This window comes from Netta rufina (assembly GCF_964035555.1).
Source record: "Netta rufina genome assembly, chromosome: 10".
NCBI classification, from domain to species: Eukaryota; Metazoa; Chordata; class Aves; order Anseriformes; family Anatidae; genus Netta; species Netta rufina.
Window position 1 is genome coordinate 22898683 of NC_140133.1, and position 25773 is coordinate 22924455.

The following is a 25773-nucleotide window of genomic DNA, read 5'->3' on the forward strand; positions in this document are numbered from 1 at the left end:
CATCCAGACAGCAGGGTGGATTACACAAGTAACTCAGTGAGCAACAGGGATGCAGATGATCAATGTCAGCAAAAAAACAGCTTACAAATTGTCCACAGTAACTGAATGTAAAGGCTTCTTTAGTTAAAAACAGAGAGGCATTAAAACGCATCCCACTACCATATTTTCACCAGTATATATACACATTTTAACCTAGCTAACACAGAAGGTTTAAGAACAAAACAAACCAACCAACCCAACAAAAAACAAGCTCACGCCATCCAGCAACTCAACGATCAGCCTGAGTACCAGCAACACTCAGAGTACGACAGTGCATCTACTCCTGAAGGGCTACTAGGGAAACACAGCAGAACAAAAAATACTTTACTTTAAAGTCAGGTTTTCATATCAAGCTTTGCACTTCAAAATGGATATAATCATTTCACTCACTCGTGTGAAGCTGTCCAACCAAGGCAAGTTTGCATGGGCTTCTACTTCCACTACACACAAGTGTGGCATGCAGCACAGGCATAGACTGAACTAGACATTGGCAGGAGATTGTGCACAACACCATGCGCTGGAGCATCCAAAAATGTGTTTGTCTTTTTAAATTAAATGCCAGATCAGTGAATCATCCCAAGCTAGCACAGGAGTTATAACCCTTTCCCTAAATAGATTATAGTAATGACTGAAGACAAACATAACAAGATACAAGTCTGCTCTATTTGTACCAGAACAGCAGAAGAGACTAATGTTCTTCTCACTCAGTTTGTTAACAATTCTAATTTTGAACTTTCTAATTTTTAAAATCTCTCTCTCTTTAAACATTTCAGATAAGCTTTATTACTGCAAAATAAGAAAGCAATAGACCTGGAAGACGAAATACTGGTCTAAATGGCACAAGGCTCTGTTAAATACTATCTGGAATATGTAATCAAATAGTACCAGAAAAGGAACAATACCTCCTCAAAGTATTGCTATGGGAGAGAGAAGGCAGAAAGAGCGTTTGGGCTGGAGGTGATGAAGAAAAATAAGGAAATAACTACACCTCTCCAAAATACATTAGGATGATAATCTGTCTCATTAACTACCCTCTGGAAGGCAGCTGAGTCCAACAGCCACAGAGAAAAACACCAAAACAGCGAGAGAAGGGAAGCAGACTGCTACAGTTATGAAAGCATGCTATGGTGGTGGACAATTGAGAATTCTTATTCAGTCTCTCTTGCCTGACACATCCAGTGTTTTCTGAGGCACGAGGGAGGGAAGATTTCCAGCTCAGACGATGAGGACATTGCGTTACAATAGCTCTCTCTGCAGTCAGTAGAGGACTTGAAGTGCAAAGGACTGTAGCAACAGGAACAGGAGTTGATCCATTCCAAGGAACTGCCACAGACAGCTACTTCATGACATTTAAAGTGTATTCTTCAGGTGCAAATTCATGCTAACTGAGGTCATGTCTTTAGATAGCAAGGAAACAAACACTGCAGAGAATTATTTGTAGCATGAACCTACCACAGCGTGGTTACTGGAGAAAGGCAAGGTGGGTGTGCCTGCAAATGGCTGCCCATTGGTTTTTACACTCATACCATGTATGAATCCACAACAATTTCACCCTTTGAACTGTAATTTTTCTTACTCAAGGTATAATTATTTTGCCAGACAAAAGGATTCTGAAAGAATAAATTTCAAAGTTTAACTAAAGACTCTCCAGTGCCACCTGGAGTAAGGTCCCTTTTCTACACTTTGAAGCAGCAATACCAAGTTCCACGTTCAGTGAGGAAATGAGATGATCTGTACGTCTATTATCTTAGGTTCAATGTTTGGGATACCCAAAAAACTTTTGTTAAAAATTTTTGGGGAGCCACTATTTGTGCTCTTGGTTTGGCTACTCTAATACTGCAGAATTTCAAAGAGGAGATTTATTTTTTTTTTGCATGTGTAAACATCAGTGAAGTATATATTGAATTTTATGAATATTAAGCACAGTAATACAGTCCTGAATTATCTACCTTTAGTCTAAATTGCCCAGATACTACCACATCATGACTTTCCTTGGTATGGACCAAAGGGCTAGACAAAGCATGCATTTGGAAGTCCATTTATCAACTCTTTTTCCTTGTTACAGGCTAGAGTACTTAATATCCTACTTTCTCTTTTGTGGGAAGAAGAGCTCAGAGAATTTCAATACAAGTGCTAAATAAGCATACTCAAGCATAAATAAACAATTAATTACTTTCAAATTACTGTAGATTAGCTCAGATCTCCATGGTTCCACATTGCTTCCAACAATCCAAGAGTTAGGATAACAACATACAGAGGGGGTGCATCCTGAAGTTTATGTTTTGCTATTCTCAGTGTCAAGATACATTAAAAGAATGGCCTTAAGCATGCATTTGGTTATGTTAAAAATCAGCATGATTTAAATTATTATTATTCCTCCTGTTCCAACTACATTTCTTGTTTTCTTTTTAAACAGGATGTGTCCACCTACAATTAACTTTCAGCAGAGAGGGATAGGGAAAGAGAAACAGAAGGTGAGACATAACACAGGGCAGGAAGAAAACCACCAACCTTACCTAGCAGTAAGACACATTAATGCTACAAGGAATTTTCTGGAAACTGTAATAGCAAGCGTAGCTATCAGTGTATAGGTGGGTGCCCTGGTCTCATTTTCCCCTGCTAAAAAAAAATCCTCTATTTATAGGCTAAAAGGAAGAAAAGAAAAAGTCCTGTATCTGAATGTCACTGTACTCCACGCTGCAGATAGGGATCACATGTGACCCATGCAAGACCTTTTCTCTTTCAAAGCTCTGGGCTGTTTCAATCGACTGCATTACCACTAACAGCAATGCTGCGGTGGATTTGCCTGTTAGCCATTCAAAAGTCACTTAGCATATACGTTCTCTTCAAAGAGGACTGCTTCAGAAGTTACATGGCAAAGGCGGCACGAAGACCACCAGAGAACGCGTGTTTAACAGTCAAGGTACCACTGTGAAAAAGCAGTCCAACATGTAATGTCAAGAGTGACGATTTTTTTTGCTCTTGGAAACGGAAGAGGCAGCAGTATATTCATAACATTTAGACGAATACCAAGTCTTGCTCAGATTGTGTCTGAGCCATACTCATGTTAGCTTGCAGTTCCACGAGTGTACAAAAACAAGCTGCAGCCCACATGGAGCTTCTTAGCTGGGTACTGTTCGGAAGGAGAAGCAGTGGTAGGGGAATCTGCATGTGGGTTTGGTTGGTCTTCCAGATAACAGAACTGAGGAACAGCAAATTAAAGCCATTTGTTCAAGATCATAGAGGCACAGAACCCATGAGCTGCAGTTTCACAGTTTGTAGCTTCAACCACATCTGATTTCCAGAAGATGGGAAATGTGTGTCCACTGACCTACTCCAACATCCCTATGGCAGTTCCAGTCTGCTCTGGAGATTTTAACAGCTTAATTTCTGTTGGCAGATACCACATGTGACTACATAACGTCTACCCACATTGTATTTCTGCCAGGCCTCTTCTGGCTTCTTTACCAACTCATTTCTTTTGCCCTCCCTCCTCCAGTTTCCCTTCCTGCACAGGACAGCAAGCATGGCGCTCCTACTTTTTCTCTGCACGCTTGGCACAGGGGCAAGACCACGCTCATTTGCAGCCGCACTTTGACACCTGCAAGGCAGCTAGAGCAAGGTCTGGCTACAGCTGCCAGTGCTGCAGGAAAAGCAGGAGGCCCTTCCCTCCCCAGTGCAGGCCATGGCCTCACGCTGAGCCCACGCAGCGTCTGTGGCAGGGGCTGAGCCCGGAGAAGGCAGTGCTCGTGCCAGCAGCACCTCTGGGAGCAAGGTGTCTTCAGTACTAGCCAGGAGCTCCTTGGTTCCCTGGGAAAGAAATCCAGGGACAAAGCAAACTGGGACGAGGAGAAGTGTGCTGGGGTAAGGTAGATGCCCACCAGCACATGCTGTATTTTTTTCTCCACCTTGCTTGAGGGACTGTAGTATTTTTCATAAGTCGCAACTCGTAACAGAAGCGTGTCGGTGCCCTGGACACCAACTCGATTCCAGCCCTCCCTCAGGCAGGGCGCCGATGCGAGCAGGCTGGCAGCTCAGCGGCTCAGCCTGCTGCCGGCGTGCACCCGTGGGCGACCGAGGCCCCGCAGGTGGTGCCGCGGCCTGCAGCATGGTTGTCACACCAGCATAGATGGAGAAATGGAGAAAATGAAGTTAATATGCTGTGGGAATTAATTATTAATGTGCAGATGGGATTTTTTTCTAAGCCGAATTCCTGATTCAAATAACAGTTGATCTCAGTGGCATCCAAATTGCATCTTAAGCTAAAACAAAACAAAACAAAAAAAAGCTTGCTTCTCTAGGTTTTTTTTCATGTCAATGTTGTTCAAAGCGTCCTGGAACTTAGACTACATTTTCAAACTAATTAATTTCTGTGTTCAAAAGACAAGATATCTCACCACATTTGAAGAAAGCATACTAAATTGCATACACAACCTTATTTATTGCATACCAACAAAAACTTCCATTGATTTAAAAATTACTTTACATCAATACGAACCAAGTTATTTAGTAGGAATCACCCCAATTTTCTCATCATGAATTTTGCAGGGAGACTGGTTTTAGAGCCTGGAAGACTTGTTTAAAAATGCAGGGAAAGAATCAATCCAAGAACAAAAGTAAAGTTGCAAGAATATGGTACTGGGATTAATGTTTTACTTACTGAAACATCTAAATCAGGTATTGAAATACGAAGTATTTTCTAAGACACAAACGATATGAAACCACATTTAAAAAATAATACACAAAAGCAATCAAGAAACTTCACTTGCAAGGTTCTGCTAATGCACGATTTTCATGGAACTAGCTTGTCTTCTCTTTAATTAAGAGCTAAAAACGTGGTAGAGGTTATGTACTTTTACACCAAAATAACAGGTAAGACGCCTCAAAGAAGGCTGATGGGATGACTGACATCTACAACCCAGTAGTCAGGAAAACAGCCTGTTCTATCACCTGTTCATATTCTCGTAACTGAAATTTAAAAACCAAAACGTAACAAACGAGCAGCCCCCCGCCCCAGAGGTACAGCCGCCTGACAGAACCGCCCCAGTGGCAGCCCTGCTTGGGTTAGCTCTGCACTTCAGCCCGTGGCGCACCGCCTGCCCACTGCACCATCTGTTTGTTTTTCCCATGTATGTTTTATTTAGTAAGGAGTCTGAGAAGGGACAAGGAAACTGTTGTGGAGAAGAATTTCATTTTTCAGCCAACCTCTGAGTCAGACAGATGCTCCAACAGATTTCCTGAGACCCAGCAGCTCAGAAGCAACGCTGCATTCTCAGACAGTTGTAAACCATGTAATGCACAGTTCAGCAGATATTTGGAAGAAAGAAACAGCCCCAGCTTCTTACTACAAACAGCATTTTGACAGCTTGAGGAAGAGTTACTTTGGCACGCTGGACTCCCTTCAGTTTGTCAAACAGAACGGAAACTCTGACGTATTATTTATTCTGAGCTATGAAAGCTTTTGACCATTTTCCTAGGAACGCTTGGCTGCTGACCTTTTTATGACTGCAAGTGTCAGTGTATGCTCTCGAGCAGGCTTCTGCTGGTGCCCAACGGCTCCCCATAGCCCTGGCCGCTCCTGCAGGATCAGATCCAGCATTGGGGAGTGCCCAGCACACTGCATGGTGAGGAAAGTAGGATGTGAGTAGGGATGGGAAACGGACCCACGGTCGGCTCTTCTATAAACCAAGAGCTCCAGAGACCTGCTTTCTCATCCGTCTCTTCATGAAGCAAAAGCCGTGTTTATTTTGAATTACAGCTCAAAAGATAAAAGTCAGTTTAGTGGATGGATACCTCAAGGAGGAGCCTTATCACCTGTCAATTTATCTTACATGTAGCCCAAAATATGAAATTAGTGGTGTGAAAAGATACTCACACTCACACAGTTGATTCAGGTGCTCCAGCGCCACTTGTGGACGTGTGATACGATGATGTGATGGCCTGGTGCAAACAGAACTGCAACAATCAGCTCACCTGCACTAAACGTGGCCATCTCAGAGGAGTGGCTTTGGGACACCTGAACAAACTTGATGTATTGAACAGGTGCACCCCACCACTGAAACACCCAAATCCTCATCTCACCAGCAAATCTCTACTCACCAGCATGTACAGTTAATCTTTGGTAAGAATCACTTTGGAGGCCATCGTCACATCCCCTGTCAAGACAGGGAATCCTGAACTGTATGTCACATAAATACTGAAAAGCTCACTCAATTTCCCTTGCTCCTATTATTTTGTTTTCCCTGAACTTCTAAGGCCTTCTTCCAGTGAGAAAAGCTTTTCTGAAAAGGACTAGTTTACATATGTGTTTTTATCAGTGACTGCCACATACAAAATAGAAAGATTTACAAAGTGAGAGCAAACTGTTCTCTGCCTGTGAAGAAATACTGGCTGACTTAACATGGGAAACTGTGAGGAGATGAACAAATACTGCATGAGCTTCAAGTCCTACAAAGGACCCCTAACGGTAACTTATTCAGAGTAAAGATGCCAACGCTTTTAATGCTTCCTTTGATCACTGCTGGTAGGAAATTCCGATTGTTATTGTTATCCAGCCCCATGTAAGCACATATTAGAAAGTATGATGATATTGCAAAGCAAACTGCCATGAGCAGTGGAATTTTGTTATTAAAAGAAAGTATTCATTTATGTAAGCTGTGTTGCATCTGTAGACTGTTTACATCCTTTAACATTGTAAGTCTATTTGGCAACGAGCCATCGCATGTAATTTACCAGACCCCTAGCTGGCATGTATATGGGCAATTGTTTGGATTATTTGTAATGTTTTTTCATGAACAAAAATCTCTATTCCTACCTCTAACATCCCCATAGATATAGGCCTACATTCCCCATTAACTAACAACATTGTGGTCTGGGAAGATGCTTCAAATCTCTTTTACTTTTGCACTGTAACAGCACCCATGAAGCTGTCGCACTGAGACAGGACAAACTCCTCACAAAGCCTGTTACTTCTGCTTCTTTAAACAGAGGGTCGGAAGCTCATTTTCCTTTGTAAGGTGATAGAAATAAGTCTGTAACATCTCTCCACACATTTCTAGGAACAAGATGATGCACTGGAAGTTCATTCTCTTCTCAAGGGCCCCATCTCACCCAGAAAAGTTTGCGGCTGTTTCTTATTGGCAGAACTCTCTCAACACCTGCACAGCTATAGCAATGCTTGCAGACCTATCTACATCCCACTGCCTCTTGGTTTTATTTCGAGGAGCCTTCTGTACAGTAGACCTTGCTGTTGTTCTACTGAACATGAGAATAATGTTGAAAAGCATCAGATTTCCAAATTCTCCGTTTACTTCTGACTCTTGCCATGCTAGACTGTGCTAGTATCAGCTCAATTATCACTTTCTCTGAGAACTCCGTGAGACCTGTTATTTTATATATTTTTTATCAGAAACATGCAGTCTGAACACAGAGGGAATTTTTGATGCTTTTATGTTGTAAAAATCAGTGGGCCAAACAGAAGTATCTATCTCTTGACCTTTTTAGCTATGGAAGTGGAATCAGCACCATGGCTTTGATAAATGTAATTTCTGCTTTGAATATTTAATATCAGGAGAGCTCTGCTCTGATAAAACTGGTTAACACAGACCGCTATTTCTTTATGTTTGGCGAGGTCTTACCAATAAAGCACGCTGCTATAAAAATGAGCTTACTTCAGATAGGAAAATATTATTCAGAGCTGAGAACCTTTGATAGTAGATCTTAACAATAGGTGTGTTTCTTCATCCAGCACACCGAAGATGGGGAGCAGCTGCAAACAACTGGCTCCTCAGCTCAGGAGTACGAGGTAACTCTGCTGTTACCTTCCTGGGTAGCTGTTTCACTGACTCACAAAATGACCAAGTGATTTATTTCTACATTACAAGCTTCTTTAAGGACTTCCCCTTTTCCAGCCAGAAGCAGACACACAAGGACGGAGGATAGAGGCACACACAGTTCAAGTGTTATGCTCTGGAAATCCACAGAACTTAGCAAAGACATTTTTCTGTGACAAATAATTCTTGGATCCTAAGCTTCATAAGTCTGCATGAGAACGTCTTTAGGTGACAGCATAAGGGACAGAGTATTAAGGGGCTATTTGTTTTAATATTCTGTATTAGCCCATGTCCTTTTACAGGAAATTTAGGTTGCTAAAAAATTTACTCTGTAATACATTCATCTTTACCATATCATTTCTACATGTGGAAAAGATTCCCATTGAATAAACCCATAAAAATAAGAGGGAATAAGGGAAATGATCCACCAATACTGGTTAACGATCAGAGCTGGAAGAAGAGCAATCCATTTGGGGTATGACATTAAGTCTTTGGTTATATTCTCTCAAGACCAAATTTGATGCAGAAGAGGGACTCGCAGAAAGCCAACAAAGCCCTGTTGGAAGATACTTCCCCTATGTGAATGACAAGGTGTGCAGACTACACTGTCAACACAGCAGCAAATTCATACACCCTCACCTTGGAGTGAGCACTCCAACCCTGGTTAGGCACAGTCCACTGAAGTTCCTCCCTCACGAATAAACTCAATGCACATTAGCACACAGTTCAGAGGCTTATAAACCAGTTTAGTACTTAAGAGCTAAACAGTCCATTCTACAGCTTTTTAACAACATTTAACAGGCTGGTTACATGAATTAAGTATCATTGCAGTTCACAAGAAACACTTTTTTTTTTTTTTTCTTCCATGGCCTATTTCTTCCATTAACTTGGACCTGGCCTTTTCTAGTCAAAACTTCAGCCATATATGAAAACACTATTTGGCTTACCTAAATCTTTTCTGAGGAAGCAGGCCTTTAAAAGAAAGGGTATGCTTTTTAACTTAGAAAATTGAACTGTATTCAAGGAAGGTTTGTTTCAATTTTTTACTTTCATAAATGCAGCTAAAACATCCGGACAAAATCAAGCCGAGTAGAAGTTGGATACAATTTTGTACCACTACTCCAGGAGTGAGGGAATTCCCCAGCTAAACTATAACAAAGCAGCAGAACTTCTTGAGGTACTGGGTAATTGCAGGCCCTCCAAGGATTTCTAAACAGTCTAAGATGGAGAGTGGCAGGAACCAAAGCACTTGCGAGACACTTCTGATATTGAGGGTAGGGAGAAGCAGAGGAAACTAAGTGAACAAGCTGAGTTTGGACTTGGGAAGGTATTTGTTGTACCAAACTGAAAGCCATCAAGTATTTTGTCCTACATCTTAACAATAAAGGTGCAGTAATTTATGGCTCCAACTTTTAACAGTTACAGATGTTTAAGCTGGCAAACTAACACAGAAACCATGCAATCACACACAAATACTAAATGCTGACTTGGCATATGTGAAATAAGTAGTAACACTGTAAGATAGGTCTCTGTAAAACTTTCTGAAATTGCTGACACGTTTAGGTTCTCAAATGCAAACATTTCATAAGTTAGTATAAGGTTAAGTGCTTATGCAGCTCTCCCCAGAACGGTATTTCAGAAGTTGACATCCATTATGTAAATAAGAGAAAGGTATTAACCCCACTCGTAGAAAGAAGACAGAGACTCAGGGAGCTTAAAGGATTTGATGAAAGCCACGCAGTGCAAATAGTCATGTTGGAAAGTGAAACCAGCTATTTGAGGCTAAACCTTGCATCATGAAACCTTATTTTTCCTTCCTGCATTAAGTCCCACGCTTTCTTTGCTGAAGTTTTACATGCGCTGGTGACAGCATTTTTCAGCTTAGTCACATTGCATTTGAAACATCTACCATTAAATACAGCTAGACACTGGGATTTTGACCTTGAGCTGTGTTACATACATGCACTATTTAATAACCTCCTATTTTATCCAAGAAGTGAATACATCCTGGTTGCAGGTGCTCTAGGCCTTTTGCAGACATGTGCCAAATCTTAAGTGTAAACTAGCAACCAAGGAATCAAGACTTTTGCATCATAAATACTAATAAAGCATTACTTTATTTTATGTAGACTGGCAGTCATTGCGTTTTGGCTGATGAACAGATTAGCAAAATTCTATGTCTTTTGTATTGTTTCCATACAAGAGACGACAGAGTGCTTTATAATGCCATTTTCTTCTCTTTCCCCAAAGCGCCAAGCACAAAGTGACTTTCCCTATCCCACCCTACAGCGAGACAAGCGGATGGAGTTCTCATCCTACATCCAAATCCAGGTAAAACACAATCTGTTTTGATTATTTATTGATACAACTGATTTTTTTAATTTTGCTATTTAAGTACCAAGACCTAGAGCAACCAACATGAAATGAACTATCAAACAAGCCCCTATTCCAGAAAAAAAAAAAAAAATCCGAGCAGGCTTGACACAACCAGGGTTAAACCAGTGCAAGGCACAATTGAGAAGACTGAGCTAGAAAATCAAATCAGAAGCAGTTCTCCTACAGTAAAAGTCAGTGTGAACATCTTCCCAAATCACACTGCTTGCCTCAGGTAAACCAGAATTAAAAACGAGTTATCCAAAAGAGTTCATTCAAAAGTATTTGAGCTGCCCCATACCATCAGCAGGCAACACTAACCCGATCATCCCCTCGCAAGTCTTGGTGAAACTCTGTAGTGCCTGCGCAGACTTCTGCTTGTAGGCACAGCTCTTTGTACAGAAGAAGGTAAACTGCTAGAAGATGCAAGTTTCCCTTTTCCACGCTCCCTTGAAAGGTTCCTGTTGTTTCTTTTAAGATGAGGAGATGCTCAAACAAACAGAAATGAGTAAGGTACCAACTCAGTGCAAAACCACAGCCTTTCCCAAGGCAGTCTGCAGGATGTGAATTTTGACCTATTTTAAATGCTGATAACAGCACTTTAAATTGTTGATAAATGCATTTGAAATACACTATGGGAACAAAAAGGGCTTGAAGGTAACATAGGAACTCGGCGCGTTATTGACGCGTCCCACCGACACCCCAATTCCTGCCTGCAGAGCCACGGCCAGCTCCTCGCCAGCGGCTGGCGCACGGACAGGGCCGCGGGGCGGCTCTGCAGGAGCAGCGCTCTCACCTGGAGCGCACACGCAGCCTCGTTTTGTCCTCGGGCTGATTTCTTTGTGCGAGTGCTTTCCACGCCGCCCGCCCGGGGCGGATCCCGGGACCGCGGGCGTTCAGCGCTCCCTTCCCCGGGGCAGCCTGGGCAGGGCGAGCCCCCCGCCACCGCGCCGCGGACCGCGCTCCCGGCCGGCCCTTTGTTCCGCAGCGCTGCGCCGGCAGCGCCGGGCCCGGGGGCGGGCGGGGGGGGCCCGGCTGCGCCCCGCTCCGCGGCCGGTGGCGGTGCCCCGGTGCCCCGGTGCCGCAGGTGCGGGCCGCCCCCGGCGCGGCACCACCCCCCTCTCGCGCGCCCGCCCCGCGGTGCCGGGATCCCCCCGGGAAGGGAGCCGCGGCCAGAGGTGGGGTCGCAGCGGGCGGCGGCAGCGCGGGCAGCACGGGCAGCGCGCCCCGCGCCGCCGGCGGGCGAACAAAGGCGGCGCCGCCCCCGCCGCCGGCCGCGCCGCGCCGCGCCCCACCTTGGAGAGCTGCCTGCGGAGGCTGAAGCGCTGCACCATGGTCCGCGCCGAGCGCCCCGGGGCGCGGGGCTGCGCCCGCACCGCGCCGCGCCCCCCGCGGCCCCGCCCCCGGCCCCGCCCCCCGCCGCGGGCACGCGCTCCCCGCCCGGCCCGGCCCGGCCCCCGGCGCGCCGAGGCCGCGGGAAGGGGCCCGGCTGCGGCAGAGCCCCGGGGTGCAGCCCCGCGGGGAGCGCGACGCGCACCGCCCCCCTCGCCCCCCTCGGAGCCGCGCGGTGGGGGCCGGGCGCGGCCGTGCAGCGCCTCGACGAGGGCGCCTCGGGGGCAGCCCCCGGGGGCCGCCGCACGCCCGGGGCGCTCAGCGGGCCCTGCCGGGGCGCAGCGGCAGCGCGGCTCCCGGGGCTGGGGACCGGCAGCAGGGACCCGCCCGGCAGCCGCCCGGGCCGCTCCGACACGGCGCCGGGGCTCGGGATGGGCTCGGGCATCCACCGGGCCGTTTGGGAAAGGAGGAGGGGAAAGCAGAACCCACAGATACAGCGACGGGCTCGGGCTGTCAGAAATAAGCCAATCTCGGGCAACCTCCTGCCGCGGCATTCTCAGATTTCAACGTTTTAGGATTTTATTTCCAAGCCTTTTTGTAATTGCCTTCTGCCTGAGATTTCGCTCGTGTCCTTCTATGGCTACAGCTCAGAACTACGAAATGCTCCTGTCCCGACACCCCACCGTCCCGGTGACGGCCCTGTTCCAACACCCAGCCCTCCCGGTGACACCCAGGTTCCGACACCCCGCTGTCCCGGTAACACCCCACACGGAGCTCGCACCTCACCGCCAGCCCCTCGGGAGCGTGCTCATAGCAGCAACCTTCACACAACAATCCCCTGAAGCAGTAACGCAGTATTTAAAGAGAAAACACCAAGCAGGTTTGAACAAAAAAATAGTGACGCCTAAGAAATCTGAAATTGTACAGAATAAAGGCCAACAGGAACGTCTTCCTACTTCTTTTATACACATTAAATAGACTTAAGAGGGTTAAAAAAAAACATTCTGTATCATCGACAACAGAAATATTTCCAGTGTATGAATCATATCATACTGCAGGAAACTGAGCTGAATTGTGATTTATGTGATCTGAGATGGTTTTTAAGCTCTGGACTTCTGGAGATCCTTGAGTTGAAGATCCTTTGATCTAAAGGAGAAAAAGATACTCCTCTCTGTATTCTCAAACGCTCATACAGCCCCGTGTTGCAGATAGACCCTAGTTTCAATGGGAAGGAAACCCTGTCATGATGGCCAAAAGGATCCCACGTCATGCTCCAGCTATAATAAGTCAAGGGACCAGGATCCCAGGGCACAGCCTGGCATATACCTGGCTGGAGGTAGTGGCACACAGCGTTCATACAAAATTACTCTTCACGGTATGCACTGGAGAAGTACACCTCATTCTCATGCATGGCTGCATATTTGTGCAGAAAAGCAGAGGTGACTTCGGCCAGCATTCTTGCCTTATTAAGAAAAAATATTTTAGCCTATTTTTAAAGTCATCAAATGACTTGGAGGGCAGTGGGCCAGGAAGGGTTATGAGAAGGGTCAGTAAAGTTCTCTACATAGAACTCGAAGGGAAAGTTAGAAAAAGATTAAACAGAGGTGCTTATTTTATAACTGTCATCCAAAATTAACATCTGAAGATGCATATTTCAGTACTGGAAACCCCAGCTGTTACATAAGAGCATTATTGGGTTGCACTGTCACTGTCAGTGGTAACTCAGAGGTCTCAGAAATGCTTAACTGTATCTATACAGAGGAACCGTTCCCTGCCAGAACTTGAACTCCTTTTCAAAATGTTCACTTTTCCTGGAAATACACAATATGTTACCCTGTTACCTGGCTCTAAAGGATCATTGTAAAACTGAGACCAACAGCAAAGGATACTGACAGGACTAAAACACTAGAAAAACCTCCTTGTGTTGGGGGAGCACATACCAGATGCTCAGGGGTCCTGCATCTAGCAGCTCCATCATTCTCTACTCTCAACGTGGTAATTCTTGCTCTTCAGTTTGACTACATTCAGAAGCCGTGGGCATGCCATTTAATTCTTAGTGTAGGAAATCTATACCACTTTGAACAGTCTCCATGTCTGGAAAAGTGCCACACACTTACTGCTGGTAAAACCACCACGTTTTTTAAGCATTCCCGTGACAATATCCATCCATTGCTGAAAATCACCTGTCCAAAGAACTCTCTCCATCTCTTATGGTCTATCCCTAGTACTGCCGTATTTCATTTGGGAGCCCAGCAACCAGTGGGACAGCTGGTGAAGGAGATGCAGCTGAACATCTTGTAATACAGCATAGAAGAGGAACTCCCTCCACAACTGTGTCAGAAGTAATCACCAGAAGCAGGCAGGGCAGGGCAGGCTGACCCATCCTGCCTTTTCATCTGCTGCATGTTTCCATGCTGTCCCACAGTAAGTGTGGGTGGGTTGGGGTAATCACACTCCCACCCTCAGGAATTGGTGTCAAAAGTCCCAAGTACTGTCCAGTACCTCCTCTGGCCGTAGCTTTTGACGTACAGCATCTCCAGTTTGTTAATGAACACCCAGATCTCTTTTCCCCATCAGGCTGCATGGCTTAGAGTCTGGACAGAATAAGGATATAGATAAGGGAAAGGAGCCAGCTGGCTGAAATTTAATCCACATCAGACGGATCGGAATTGGTAGATTAGCAAAACTGATGATAGCAACATTCTCCTTTGCCTCTAACCAAGACCTCACATTCAGCATTTCCAAACAGATTTTTGTGATCTGCAGTCAATGAAAGTCTCCTACTCTTACATAGAGATACATGCGTGTTTTTTCATTAGTCTTCTTTCACCAGGATATCACAAGTTGTTTTTCCTCCAATTTAACCTTCCTATAGCAATTCATTTCTTTTTCAATAGATTGATTTGTGAATTCTTGTATGTCTGTTCAGGGACATTAAACTCCTTACCCATTCAGAATAATCTCTCATCATGCTAGCACTTCCAAAGCTGTTTATTATGTATTACTTCCAAAACCACAGAGTAATGAAGTAATGTAAAATATCCTGAAACATCAAACTTCTGAACAGGTATTCCAGCCAGCATACTGCATCAGAATTCCTGGTGGCACATTCCCAGCAGCAGCCTACACCACCTCATTTATAATGTATGAACCATTTCGTGGTGAACAGTACTAGTGATCGTGGAGATACAGCTAAAGAAGTAATTCAGTAGTGTTGGAAACTCACTGATGCCTTCTGTGAAAATAGCAGCTTACTACATACAATTCTTATGTCTACACAGTCTTCTGCCCAGGCCCTGACCTTGTTCTCCAAATGTGCAAAAATACTGTTACTGCAGTCAGATGGAAAAAATTAAGATTTTAGTAAAAAGCCACCAAGATTGATTTTCAAATTTAAAGTGAACTTGGCCTAATGAACAAGTACCTCAGCCTGACAGCCTTTCACAACGACATAAAGCACGATTAGAATGAGTTTATTTTTAGTATAAAATACCTCTTAACCACTTTTCTTTTAAAAATGCTCAGTAACCCTTGATTTTTATTTCCAATATGCCTCTCATTTAGATCATCTACAACTTTTTACTTGCACTCCAAATTCAGTTTTCAGTACTTTTTGTTGTTATTACCGTTCTACAGGGTAAGCAGAAATGTTATACCTGGAAGTCAGAGCAATATTTATAAATATCAACACGCGCCATCCCTGGCAGTGCACAGGGACGGGACCTGGATGGGCAGCCCGGTCTGGTGGGAGGTGTCCCTGCCCATGGCAGACGTTGGAACCGGGTGGGCTTTGCGGTCCCTTCCGACCCGACCCACTCCATGGTATTACGATTAAGTCATTAGGTAGATATCTTACTGACAGCCTTTAAGGAAGGACCTGTTGGAGTAGCCAACATGAAAGACATTTTCTTACAGCAGAAAGTTTAGAAGGTAAGAACCTCATGTGTTCAAACATGCACATTTTCAGGATGAACCCACTGTATTTACATACAATTCTAAATAAAATAAAGATACCTATATGTGCTGAATTTGTTGCTGTCAGGCTATGGTTTTCTGCATGTAACAGGGCATAAATTGCTTTGGGAAAATAAAATGAGATTCAAGAGAGATGTTTAAATGATTTTATTTTTAAAGCTAAACTCATTTCACGATCATTTCTATTTAACAGTAAAACTAAGTATTTACTGAAAAGACGACTATCAACCATTGCATGGAAAATACACACTACTTCCAAAAGCTGATTTAATAGTGCAAATCAATTCATTTTCAGCATGAATGAAGTTTATATACAGATTTTCAGAAAAGTCACAGCTCCCTCTATTGAGTAAAGTGATAAAGTGTCGATGCTATACAAATGTTCTCCAGACACTGGGGGAACCTCATAAATAGTGTTTAATTATTATTTATTTTTAAGATTCCACTCCTGTTTAAGAGGTAACATGAGGGATGACACCCTGCACAGAGGAGAAATTTTATCTGCATTCTACCAAATCATAAGAATATTTTTTCCTTTAAAAGCCCTTCACATATAATGGTCACTAAAATACTCTGATAAAAGATGTCATACCAATCTAAAGAAAATCTCAACACAAAAATAACCAAGTATACAGCAAATGTTAATGATTGAGCAGAAAATAGAAACTGACTATCCTTACACTTTGGTGTCTTGGCCATTAGGTGCTGCCTTTTCTATTACAGTTTCTTTGCTTCACTCACAAAGTTCAAAATTGCTAACTGAGGCTTCCTTGTCCACTTTATTGTGGGCTGTCTTACTTTGGCTAAGACACGTCCCTGCATACATTCAGTACTGACAAAAACTGGGACACGTACATAATATTGTTTGGATTTTTCTTCTCTCTCTCTTTTTTTTTTTTTTATCTGGAAGTCAAAATCACTTCAAGTTAAAAGAAAAAGTCCTGAGTTAAAAGAAACTCCGAGTTCTGACTGAGTATCAACTTGACACTGAAACTCAACTGAGTTTAATTCCTTACTGCGAACCAGAAGTTCGTACTGTGAAGTTCAGAAACACTCTTGGCAAAATACATTACAAACTCATGCCGCAAAGCACAAGCAGGAGTTAGCCAACTCTTGTGATCTGACTTCTCTGCAAGCAGATTACTGAACCCATCGTCCTGCACAGCTAGAAGTCTAAAAACCCAGAGAATGGACCTAAACTCTGTCAAGACAAAAATCAGCAACTCTGTGTCACAGCAGCAATCTGTCACAACTGGAGATCAACATGTCAAACTATGTCAAACTTCTATTATCAATCCTTTCATAAAGAGATTTTCACAGTCAAGTTACGACAGCATGCTCTGGACTCAGAGCTGGCCCTAGCACTGACACACAGCAGCTTCAGGAAGGAGTCACACACCTGTCTCAGTTATGTTTTTGCAGACGTCTCTCTAAGCTCGTGAGCTGACAATCCTTCCACTTGCACACACCACCTCTTAAGGAAACGTTCACACTTTACGGAAATGAGTGGAAAGTCACTCATTTTTTCCTGCTTTCTGTACTTCTCTCCTTTTGTTTTAGAGAATTTGGTATGCATTAAATCGAACTTTAGTTGCCAAACCATACAACTTACTAGCAGTTTTATTTCTATGGACTTACTTAATTACTACGGACTAGAATTATACTATATCAGCAGTAGAATAAATCCAAGTCAGACTTTGCCCTTTAGACAAGGTAAGACTGAGGCCTATTATAACCTGGTGCCATGGAATAAATTGCAGTTTTCTTTTAAATGATGTTATAGTGCAAGTCCTATTTAACAGTGTAGTAATTCTGCCTTCATAAATGCCTCTCAGAATTTTGAGACATTCATACCTACTGTGGGCAGATGTCTTTTCACAACTTTTGATCCAAGACAGCTGAAAACAAAAGGTGCACCAAGATTTGGAGCCTGTACCTCAGACCTTCTGAGGAATTTTACTAGACCTCAACTATACTAGCAAAAAATTTAAACAGACTGAAAAGGTCAGCTATTGTGTATCTGTAGTACACTTGCAGCTAGCAGCTGAAATGGATTGGTATCAGCGCTTTATACAATTACACAGAACAAATACGTATCGGCACAGTTCCTATATATCGTTGCAGACACTGTCTACCAGGCTCCCAGGTAGACTCTGCCCACATCCACAAAGCTTTCATTACTATGCCTGTTTCATAATGTGTTTGTGGAGTAAGAGTTTCACCAGGATGACATAACTGTGAGCTAAGAGTATGATAACATCTGTAATTACAGTTCCGCTAAATTTCTTGTTGTGTAAACATGCCTTGCAAAGAACACTGCCTCCCCCCCCCCCCTTTTTTTTTTTTTTTGCACCCTGGACTGTCAAGAGCAAGGAGCTTCCCTGACATCTGTGGATGCAGGCTTCTGGACTGCTAGGGAAAGGAAAGTCTCCTTAACTCAAAAATGTCAGTGGACCTTAAAAATAAACAAAAAGAAAAACAAAACAACAACAAAAAACTAGGCATAAGAATCACACCTACAATTCTCAGCTGAAAAAAAAAAAAAGCCAAAAACCATTCACAAATCAGACATAGAAAAATACTGCAAGTTGGAAATCGAAAAAAATAGTCAGGATTGGAAAACTTCAGAGTTAAGAGCATATACAGCAAAAAAGTTGCAAAAGATAGGTTTGAAAGGAATCTTTAGAACTCTGAGCATCTACAGCTTTCCTCTGTGACTCCAGGAGAAAAATCATAAAGAAAACTACAGACAGCTGCCACTTTTCAAAATTCCAGGCAACAATTGTAAATAACCCGGTAACACTGTGCAGTGCAGGTAGAAGTCACCGTACGTGGTCAATCAGGATGTACGCAGAGCTGCACACCGATGAAGAAAGAGAAAGGGGTGTGTGAAAGCATACATATAAAAAAGTACCCGAAGTGTACCCTAGGGTGAGGATGAAGAAACTACCAACCTGAACATCAAATACCTAGTGGCAAAGGGCTCCAAATGTTGCCATCTCAATGCAATACCTACTGCCAGAATGAGACTGCCAACTGTAGGACCCAGGAGAGCACAACCCTAGGAGACGGGTTATCAACTAAGAAATGTGTATGTAACAATTGTAACAGCATGATTTTCATTTTTCCTGTAAGGAATCTGGACTAATAATGATTAAACTCTTTAAGATCTCAATTATACTAAAATTAAATTCTTGGCTGTCCTAGCAAATTAGTAAGTTTCCTCTTTGCCCATAAACCGGACTTTGAGTGTAACACCACTGGTGCTTCACAAAGGTTACTGCCACCAGGCAGGGAAACGCAGCGCCTGGTACCACATGGTCTTTTAAAGCAAGTAAGCAACTCAAGACTCATTTCTGAGCTTGTGAAACAATCCTCAGCCTGCTCTTGACCTATCACTCTGCAATTAAGCCATTACAGTGACCTGTTGGTATCTTGTCTTGTTGCGAGACGCAACAAAAATGCCATCCTATTCCCGAAAAAAGCCTCAGTATTGACTTGTGACTTTTCTGCTGGGGAAAGAGGAAAAAAGCAGCCACTGTCACAGGGGCTCGGGCTGCATTAGTCACGCTTTCATATGCTGCACAGCTGTTGAATCATCTTCCAGAAGCCCAGACCTGTACCTCCAGGTGTTCGCAGTACTAGCTTTAAGAGAGAATAAATTACTGAGCAAGTAATATCTTTTGTGCTATTTCCAGAAGGGCTTGTGACTAACCTCCTCCATTAATATGACAAATATTATTTTCATTATAAAAGCAGTGCTTCAGGGGAAGGCAACAGAATGTTTCACTCAGGATCCATTATGATAAAATTCCAAAAACGTTTACACCTACATATGTTGAACAAGAGGGCAAACATTAAGTATGATGTTAAGAAGACTACTTAGTATTTTGGGAAATGGGCTAAGACAAAGTCATCTTTTACACATCTCAGACACTGTTAATAGCCACAGTAACTTTTCCACACAGCTTTAATGATATAAAAAATACAATCTTCCGCCTTTTCAAAGGTGGTTGTCCCAGGAGCACTGCATTGCATTTATGACAAATGAGTTTGCGAAAAAGGTTTCTGGCAGACAAATAAATCACTGCTTTGAAAGACTATTTACAGTCAGAGAGAAACTGCACATGCAGTCTCTACACCTATGCTACATACACTGAAATGGTGGCTCAGCTGAATATGCTACCTCGTTTACATTAACACAATTCATAAATCAGCACACCACTACTTGAAAAGGGTCATTAGAAAGTAACTAAGAAAAGCAACCTTACTGTTAGTAGGTTTTCATTTGACACTCACAAGGTCAGTACTATCACTGGAAAATATTGAGGAGCCTACAAACTAAGGACTGGAAATTGTTATTGCAGAAGCACATGCAAACATTTTTATTTTTAAATATGAGTAGTAATGGAATACAGATTTAAGTTGATAAACAATATCTAAAGATATTTGAAATATTTACAAAAACCAATGACCAAAACAGAAAACAGGATGAGGACACAAAGTTCCATGAGAACACAGCAGAACTAAGTGAATGGTGCCTTGGAAAGCTGCCATATGGGTATCTCACTAAAGGAATGCAAATTAAAGTGCTGGCACAAGCACTGACAACCTTTGAAGTTGCTGTTTTCAGGGTTTACTTCATTTTTTATCTTCAGCAATTCCTTTCCAGCAAAACTGTTAAAAATTTCAGTGATCTTTAACACCTAATAAGCAGGAGCCTTAACTCTGTATCACAGGGTCCCAGAGGAGGTGGGCAGGGACCTCTGGTACCCCTGCTCCTCCCCTGCCCCAGCAAGGCCACCCTGAGCAGGGTACCCAGGCCCTCATCCCGGGGGTTTCCGAAGATCTGCAAAGAGGAAGAGCCCACAGCTTCTCCGGGTGACCTGACCCACTGCTCCATCACCCGCACCAGGAAAAAGTCTTTCCTGATGTTCAGGCGGATCCTCCTGAGCTCCAGTTTGTGCTGACTGCCTCTTGTCCTGGTGCCAGGCACCACTGAGAAGAGCCCGGCTGTCCTCCTCGCGCCCTGCCTTCAGGTGATAATGGGCATGGAGGAGATCCCCCTGAGCCTCGTCTTCTCCGGGCTGAGCAGTCCCGGCTTTCTCAGCACTTCCTCACACGTGAGGTACTACAGACCCTTCACCACCTTTGGGGACCTTTGACAGACTCTCTCCAGCATGTCCACGTTTCTCTTGTCCTGGAGAGCCCAGAACTGGACCCAACACTCCCACTGCGGCCTCACCAGTGCTGAGCAGAGGGGCAGGCTCACATCCCTCGACCTGCTGCCGATGCTTTGCCTGCTGCAGCCCAGGATGACATGAGCCTTCTTTGCGGCAAGGACACGCTGCTGCCCCAGGTTCAGCTTGGTGTCTGCCAGGATCCCCAGGTCCTTTTCTGCAGAGCTGCTTTCCAGCTGTTCAGACCCCAGGGCATCATTTCAATTTGAGGAGATCGAATATTACATTTTCAATATTGGTTCAACCTTTTTTGCCATTACTTCTGTAACCATGAGGCAAGGAAACTCTAACCTGGAAGAGTTCAGGCCTATAGAGACAAAATCTGTAAATTCCACTGAGCAATTTGATGCTAAATGAAGTCAGGTCAGTCTATCTTCCTAGCAACACCAGAATGTATCAGCTAAGGACTTCCACCATTCCAAAACAACTCACTGTATGTATAGAAAACCTTACTTCCTGAAAGAATAAACTGACTGACCTCACAATCTTTCCCTAACACCAATGCTTAGAGGTTAAGAATACAAGCACCCCCAGATAAGGATCTCAGTGGGTAAAACAAAAACTGTGTGTTGTATATTTTTAAGAATTTCTATTTCAATAAGATTGTTTTTGTTTTGTTTTGCTTTCTCCATAACCCTAACAACGTCAAAAGGCTTCATTATTTATGTTTGGATGTCTACAGAAGAATGTTTCTGCAAGTGTATAGGTCTCTTTGACTTCTTTGAATTAAAGACTAAAATTTCCTCCACTTTTCTGTTAAGTCATTTTAACCTCTTAATAAATTTGTTTCTCTGATACTCCTCCCACATCCCACTGCTACCTATTTGATCATCTACTGGCTGTTTTCTATACTTCTGCTACACACAGTTCATCAAACCTAACAAAAAGATGAGTGGTAGAATATATTTGTTATCCAGATACAGTGTCAACATTTCAAACATTAAACAGGAAGAGAACTCACCAAGGGTGGAGGGGCAGGGAGGCAGAGGAACTGGATGCTACTACTTCACCAGTGCTCTGAGGGCAAGACTTGCTCAGCTCTGACCAGCACCATCTGCACAGAGGCCACCCAGCAGCGCACGTATAGTTGTCATCTAAAAGTGCCCAAAGTACTTCTACTCCTACCAAAATTATGGTAGGACTTCAGAGTAAAATTTGCCTTTGTTGTTCACTGTTCACTCCCATTCGTTTTTTGCTAGCTGTGAAGCTAAGCAGATGAAGAACATCATGCAGAAGTCCGTGTCTCTCTCAAAGCAAGTGTCACCCTTCGGGCAGCAAGAGCCAGAACCAGTTTCAGAGACATTGGCTGCACAACAATACAATGGCTGAGCATTGTCTTCACCTTCATGACACTGATAAAGTCCAAGTGGACACAACTTCTCACCAAACTACTACTACTACTTTTATATCTCTGGAACCTGAATACCATTCTGTTCGTGTCATGGTCATGTAACTTGTTACCCAACAAACAGCTCTGAAAGTACGGTGAAACAAGACGACACCCATGCAATTTCAATCATTTCCAAACCACCAAAATCCTGATTTCTCAGCTCAGTGAGCTGAGAACCTTTACAAGGAGATTTATGCAAAGATATTTAAATTTACATTGCTTGAAATACAAGACCAAATGAAATGTCTCAGTAAGACTTTAATTATTACATTATTTTCCATGCCATGCCAGTCTCATTTCTCATTTTCTTTACAAAGCCTGACAACAAGCAGCAGGATTATTACATATGCAGATGTATGCAAATGAGGTGCCCAAACAAATCCAATCCTTGGTTTTGGGATAACATTTTGCCCTTCTATTTCAACAAATATCAAAAGAACTGAGAAGAGAACACTGAGCTAAAAATACTTTGTGTGGAGAGGATTACTAAGAATTTACTTTCCCTTATGCCACAAGCATTCAGTGTCCTTAATTCCCACTGGGAGCAGAGGATCTCAGCATCACACAGGATTGGGCTCACCCAGTACTCATTCTGGAGAGCCATGTAAGCATGAGTTCACACTTAAAACAGCAATCTATTTGAAAACAAAGTTAAAATATCTTTTAAAGTTTATCTGAAATAAACCTCTTCTTTGTTCTCTATCAGACTATCCCAACTCTTGATAAAAACCTGAACAGCTGGCCCCAGACTTAACCTTGTTCTTCTCGGAAACTAGTGCTGCAAAGATACGGAACAGATTTTATTAGGCTTTTGTTTGCATGGTAAGAGAATCTCTTCTAAATTACATCAAAATGCTACAAAGGCAATTGAACTGCCCGTTCAGTTCAACCAAAGGTGATAACACAGTAAATGCTTCAGTCTGACCTGATAACCCAAGGAACTTGCTACCTCACTGAGTCCTGTCTGTGTTCAAGGGGATGTATTTGCAAAGAAAATAAGAAATACTCCTCTCTCCAAAACTTTGCAGTATCCACACACACATGAAGTGTGGGGAGATACTAAATAACACAAACCAACCAAAGAAAAACCCTCTTGGGTTAATGAAACAATACTTTGAGGAGATTAACCTCCTAAGCTTCCTGGTAGTGTATTTAGTGTGGGGGATGTGATGAGGCTATAAGTGTGAAAAGGAAAGCATAGGTGTATATAATCAGGGGACAGCTGAAAGCTGACCCTGCCACATGAAATAAACAGGCTGGAGAAAGGAAGCTCCTAGAAAAGAAAGACTGAAGCCTAACAAGGAATCTGTGGCACTGCAGAATAAAATACAAAAAATAATAATAACCATATTTTTCAGAATGTGTTAGGAAGCAATCCAAATTACAGCATAGCAAGTGGAGGACTCTGCTTCAGGAGGATGAGGTACTGAGTCCCAAGGCAGCATGTGTTCTCAGGGTCATGGGATAGAGGTGCTATCCTGAAGTGCACTAACTTCCTTCCCACAGCTTTCCTCAGCTTTGCATCAAAAGGTCCTCAAGCTGCACGCACTTACCACTGAGATACGAAGGAAAACATGAACACTGCCAAAACAGCTGAACACCTCTCTTGCTCATAGAGATTGCAGTTGCCACTTTCTTGCAATATTGGTTTATAAGCAAGCAAGTTGCATTTAAAAACTCCAAGTACATCAGATTTTCCAAAGATTTTTAAAAGATTAATTTCCATTCAGCCACTGATGACACTTGTTCTTCTGAAAACCTTACGGTCACAGTCCATGGACCGTGCTCCAGATGCAGCGCAGAGATGTTAGTTTGTTGCTCCAACAGTCTCACTGTGACCCCTTTTCTCCCCACTATTTCCATCAGTTTGTTATCGCAAAGGAAAATGCCCCAGGACAAAACCTAAATTTGGATCAGTTCAGGCATGAACGCTACACAAAGGTTCTTCACCAAACTGAAATCATAGAATTATAGAATATCCCGAGTTGGAAGGGACCCATAAGGATCACCAAGTCCAACTCCTGGCACCGCACAGGTCTGCCCAAAAGTTTAGACCATGTGACTAAGTGCATCAAGCAAAGGTGTATTTACCCAAAGCAAGGCAGCTTTTCCTTGCTTGTATCACTTTAGACCTGTAGAATACATCATCTTCATTGACCACCAGAAAAACACTAAAAAGGAGCCGGTAATTCATTAACCTCTACAGAGGCACATCTGGTTATGGAGATCTCTCAGAAGTTTAGTGCCCAGAGCAGGCTTTTTCCTCACATGCATTTAAAGTCTTTCAGACTTCATTCTCCTCCTTTCACTTTTAAGGAAGGAGTGGAGAAAGCCTCCGCAGTTCCTTTTCTTCAAAAAACAGCTCCATTCGCTCAAACTGGAATTCCTCACTTTTTATAAAATGCACAACGTAACAAGAAGGGAAAAAGAGAGACATACAAGTACAAATTTTTGTTGCAGGAAATAAGTAGCAGCTGCTAACAAGGACTAATCTGGCTGGTGTTCTTCCCAACATCCTTTGCTTGATGGTGATGTGCCATCTGATCAACCTAACATGCTTCAAAAGTAGTTCTTATTTCAGTGATCAAATACATACCAAATAAGCCACCTGCCATGTGAGAAAATGACTAATGCATCTTTTAGCTCTTTGCTTCATCACATAAGATTTTGAACACAGTAGCATTAGCATTTGCTGAAAGACTTGCTTTTAAAAACAAGATCCAGAAGTCTTAAGAAAACATACAAGGAGATGATAAAGACCAAAGGTAAATCTGAGTAACTTACTGCTGCTGCTGCGGCCTCCTCTCCACCTACATAGAGGGAAGAAGCAATCTCCATCACAGACAAGTTCGTGGGAGCATCTGTAGTAGATGATGATCTGGGCCGACCTGACTGCATATCTTGGGCAGACCTCCTGTTGATCTGTGGACTTCCTTTTGGAGGATCCGTCTTGCCCCGCCTGCTGTGCAGGCTTGTCCCTCTCTTCATTTTAGGTGGCACTCTGATCTGCTGAAGCACTCGGTTCAGAGCTGTGGGGTGGGTGGAGACACCATCAATTTCAGCACAGGAGCTTTGGCTTTCCAATTCCATGCCAGCCTCCAGATCAGCCTGAGCTTGCTGAACATCATGTGGAGAAACAGACGACCTCCTGCGCTGATGCTGGAAAAGGTGCTTCAAGCCTTGACCAATCACATTAATGTTCTCCAAAGCATTATGGGTTATTTTGGATAATTTTTGCTCTGATTCATGCTGTTTTTTGGTCTCTTGATCTTGGGATTTGCCTCCAGGATCAGGGTCATCACAGAACTGTTCACTGCCAGAGGGCTCCATTGATGACACCCAACAGGTTTATTTGACTATTCATACATAAATATGTCCCCTGTCTTTAAAAGGCTTGTGTTTGTTTTAAAAATGCCAAGATTGTCAGCCAATTAGGTGTGCAATTGCTTCAAGAGTGACTACACATGCAGCTGTGCCACGGTGATCTCATGCTTATCTAATGTTAAACAAAAGAGCCATTATTATAAATCCATGCAGAAAGTAGTGGGTTAAAAAATCCAATGTACAAAACATGCCACTAACAAAACAAAAT

The 25773-nt window shown here is 43.2% G+C and overlaps 1 protein-coding gene across 4 annotated transcripts in view; it reads right to left on the reverse strand.

The window, feature by feature from the left end:
* TMCC1 (transmembrane and coiled-coil domain family 1) overlaps window positions 1–25773 on the reverse strand; it is an 89300-nt gene that overhangs the window by 48339 nt on the left and 15188 nt on the right. For 2 of the 4 annotated variants that reach the window (XM_084292828.1, XM_084292827.1), the window contains one exon: window positions 24966–25210. In XM_084292828.1, the coding sequence (XP_084148954.1) occupies window positions 24966–25169 (204 nt within the window). In that variant the 5' untranslated portion in view covers window positions 25170–25210. Of the gene's footprint in view, window positions 1–24965; window positions 25726–25773 lie in introns of those variants that run through there. The other 2 variants (XM_084292826.1, XM_084292822.1) reach the window with 2 other exon arrangements.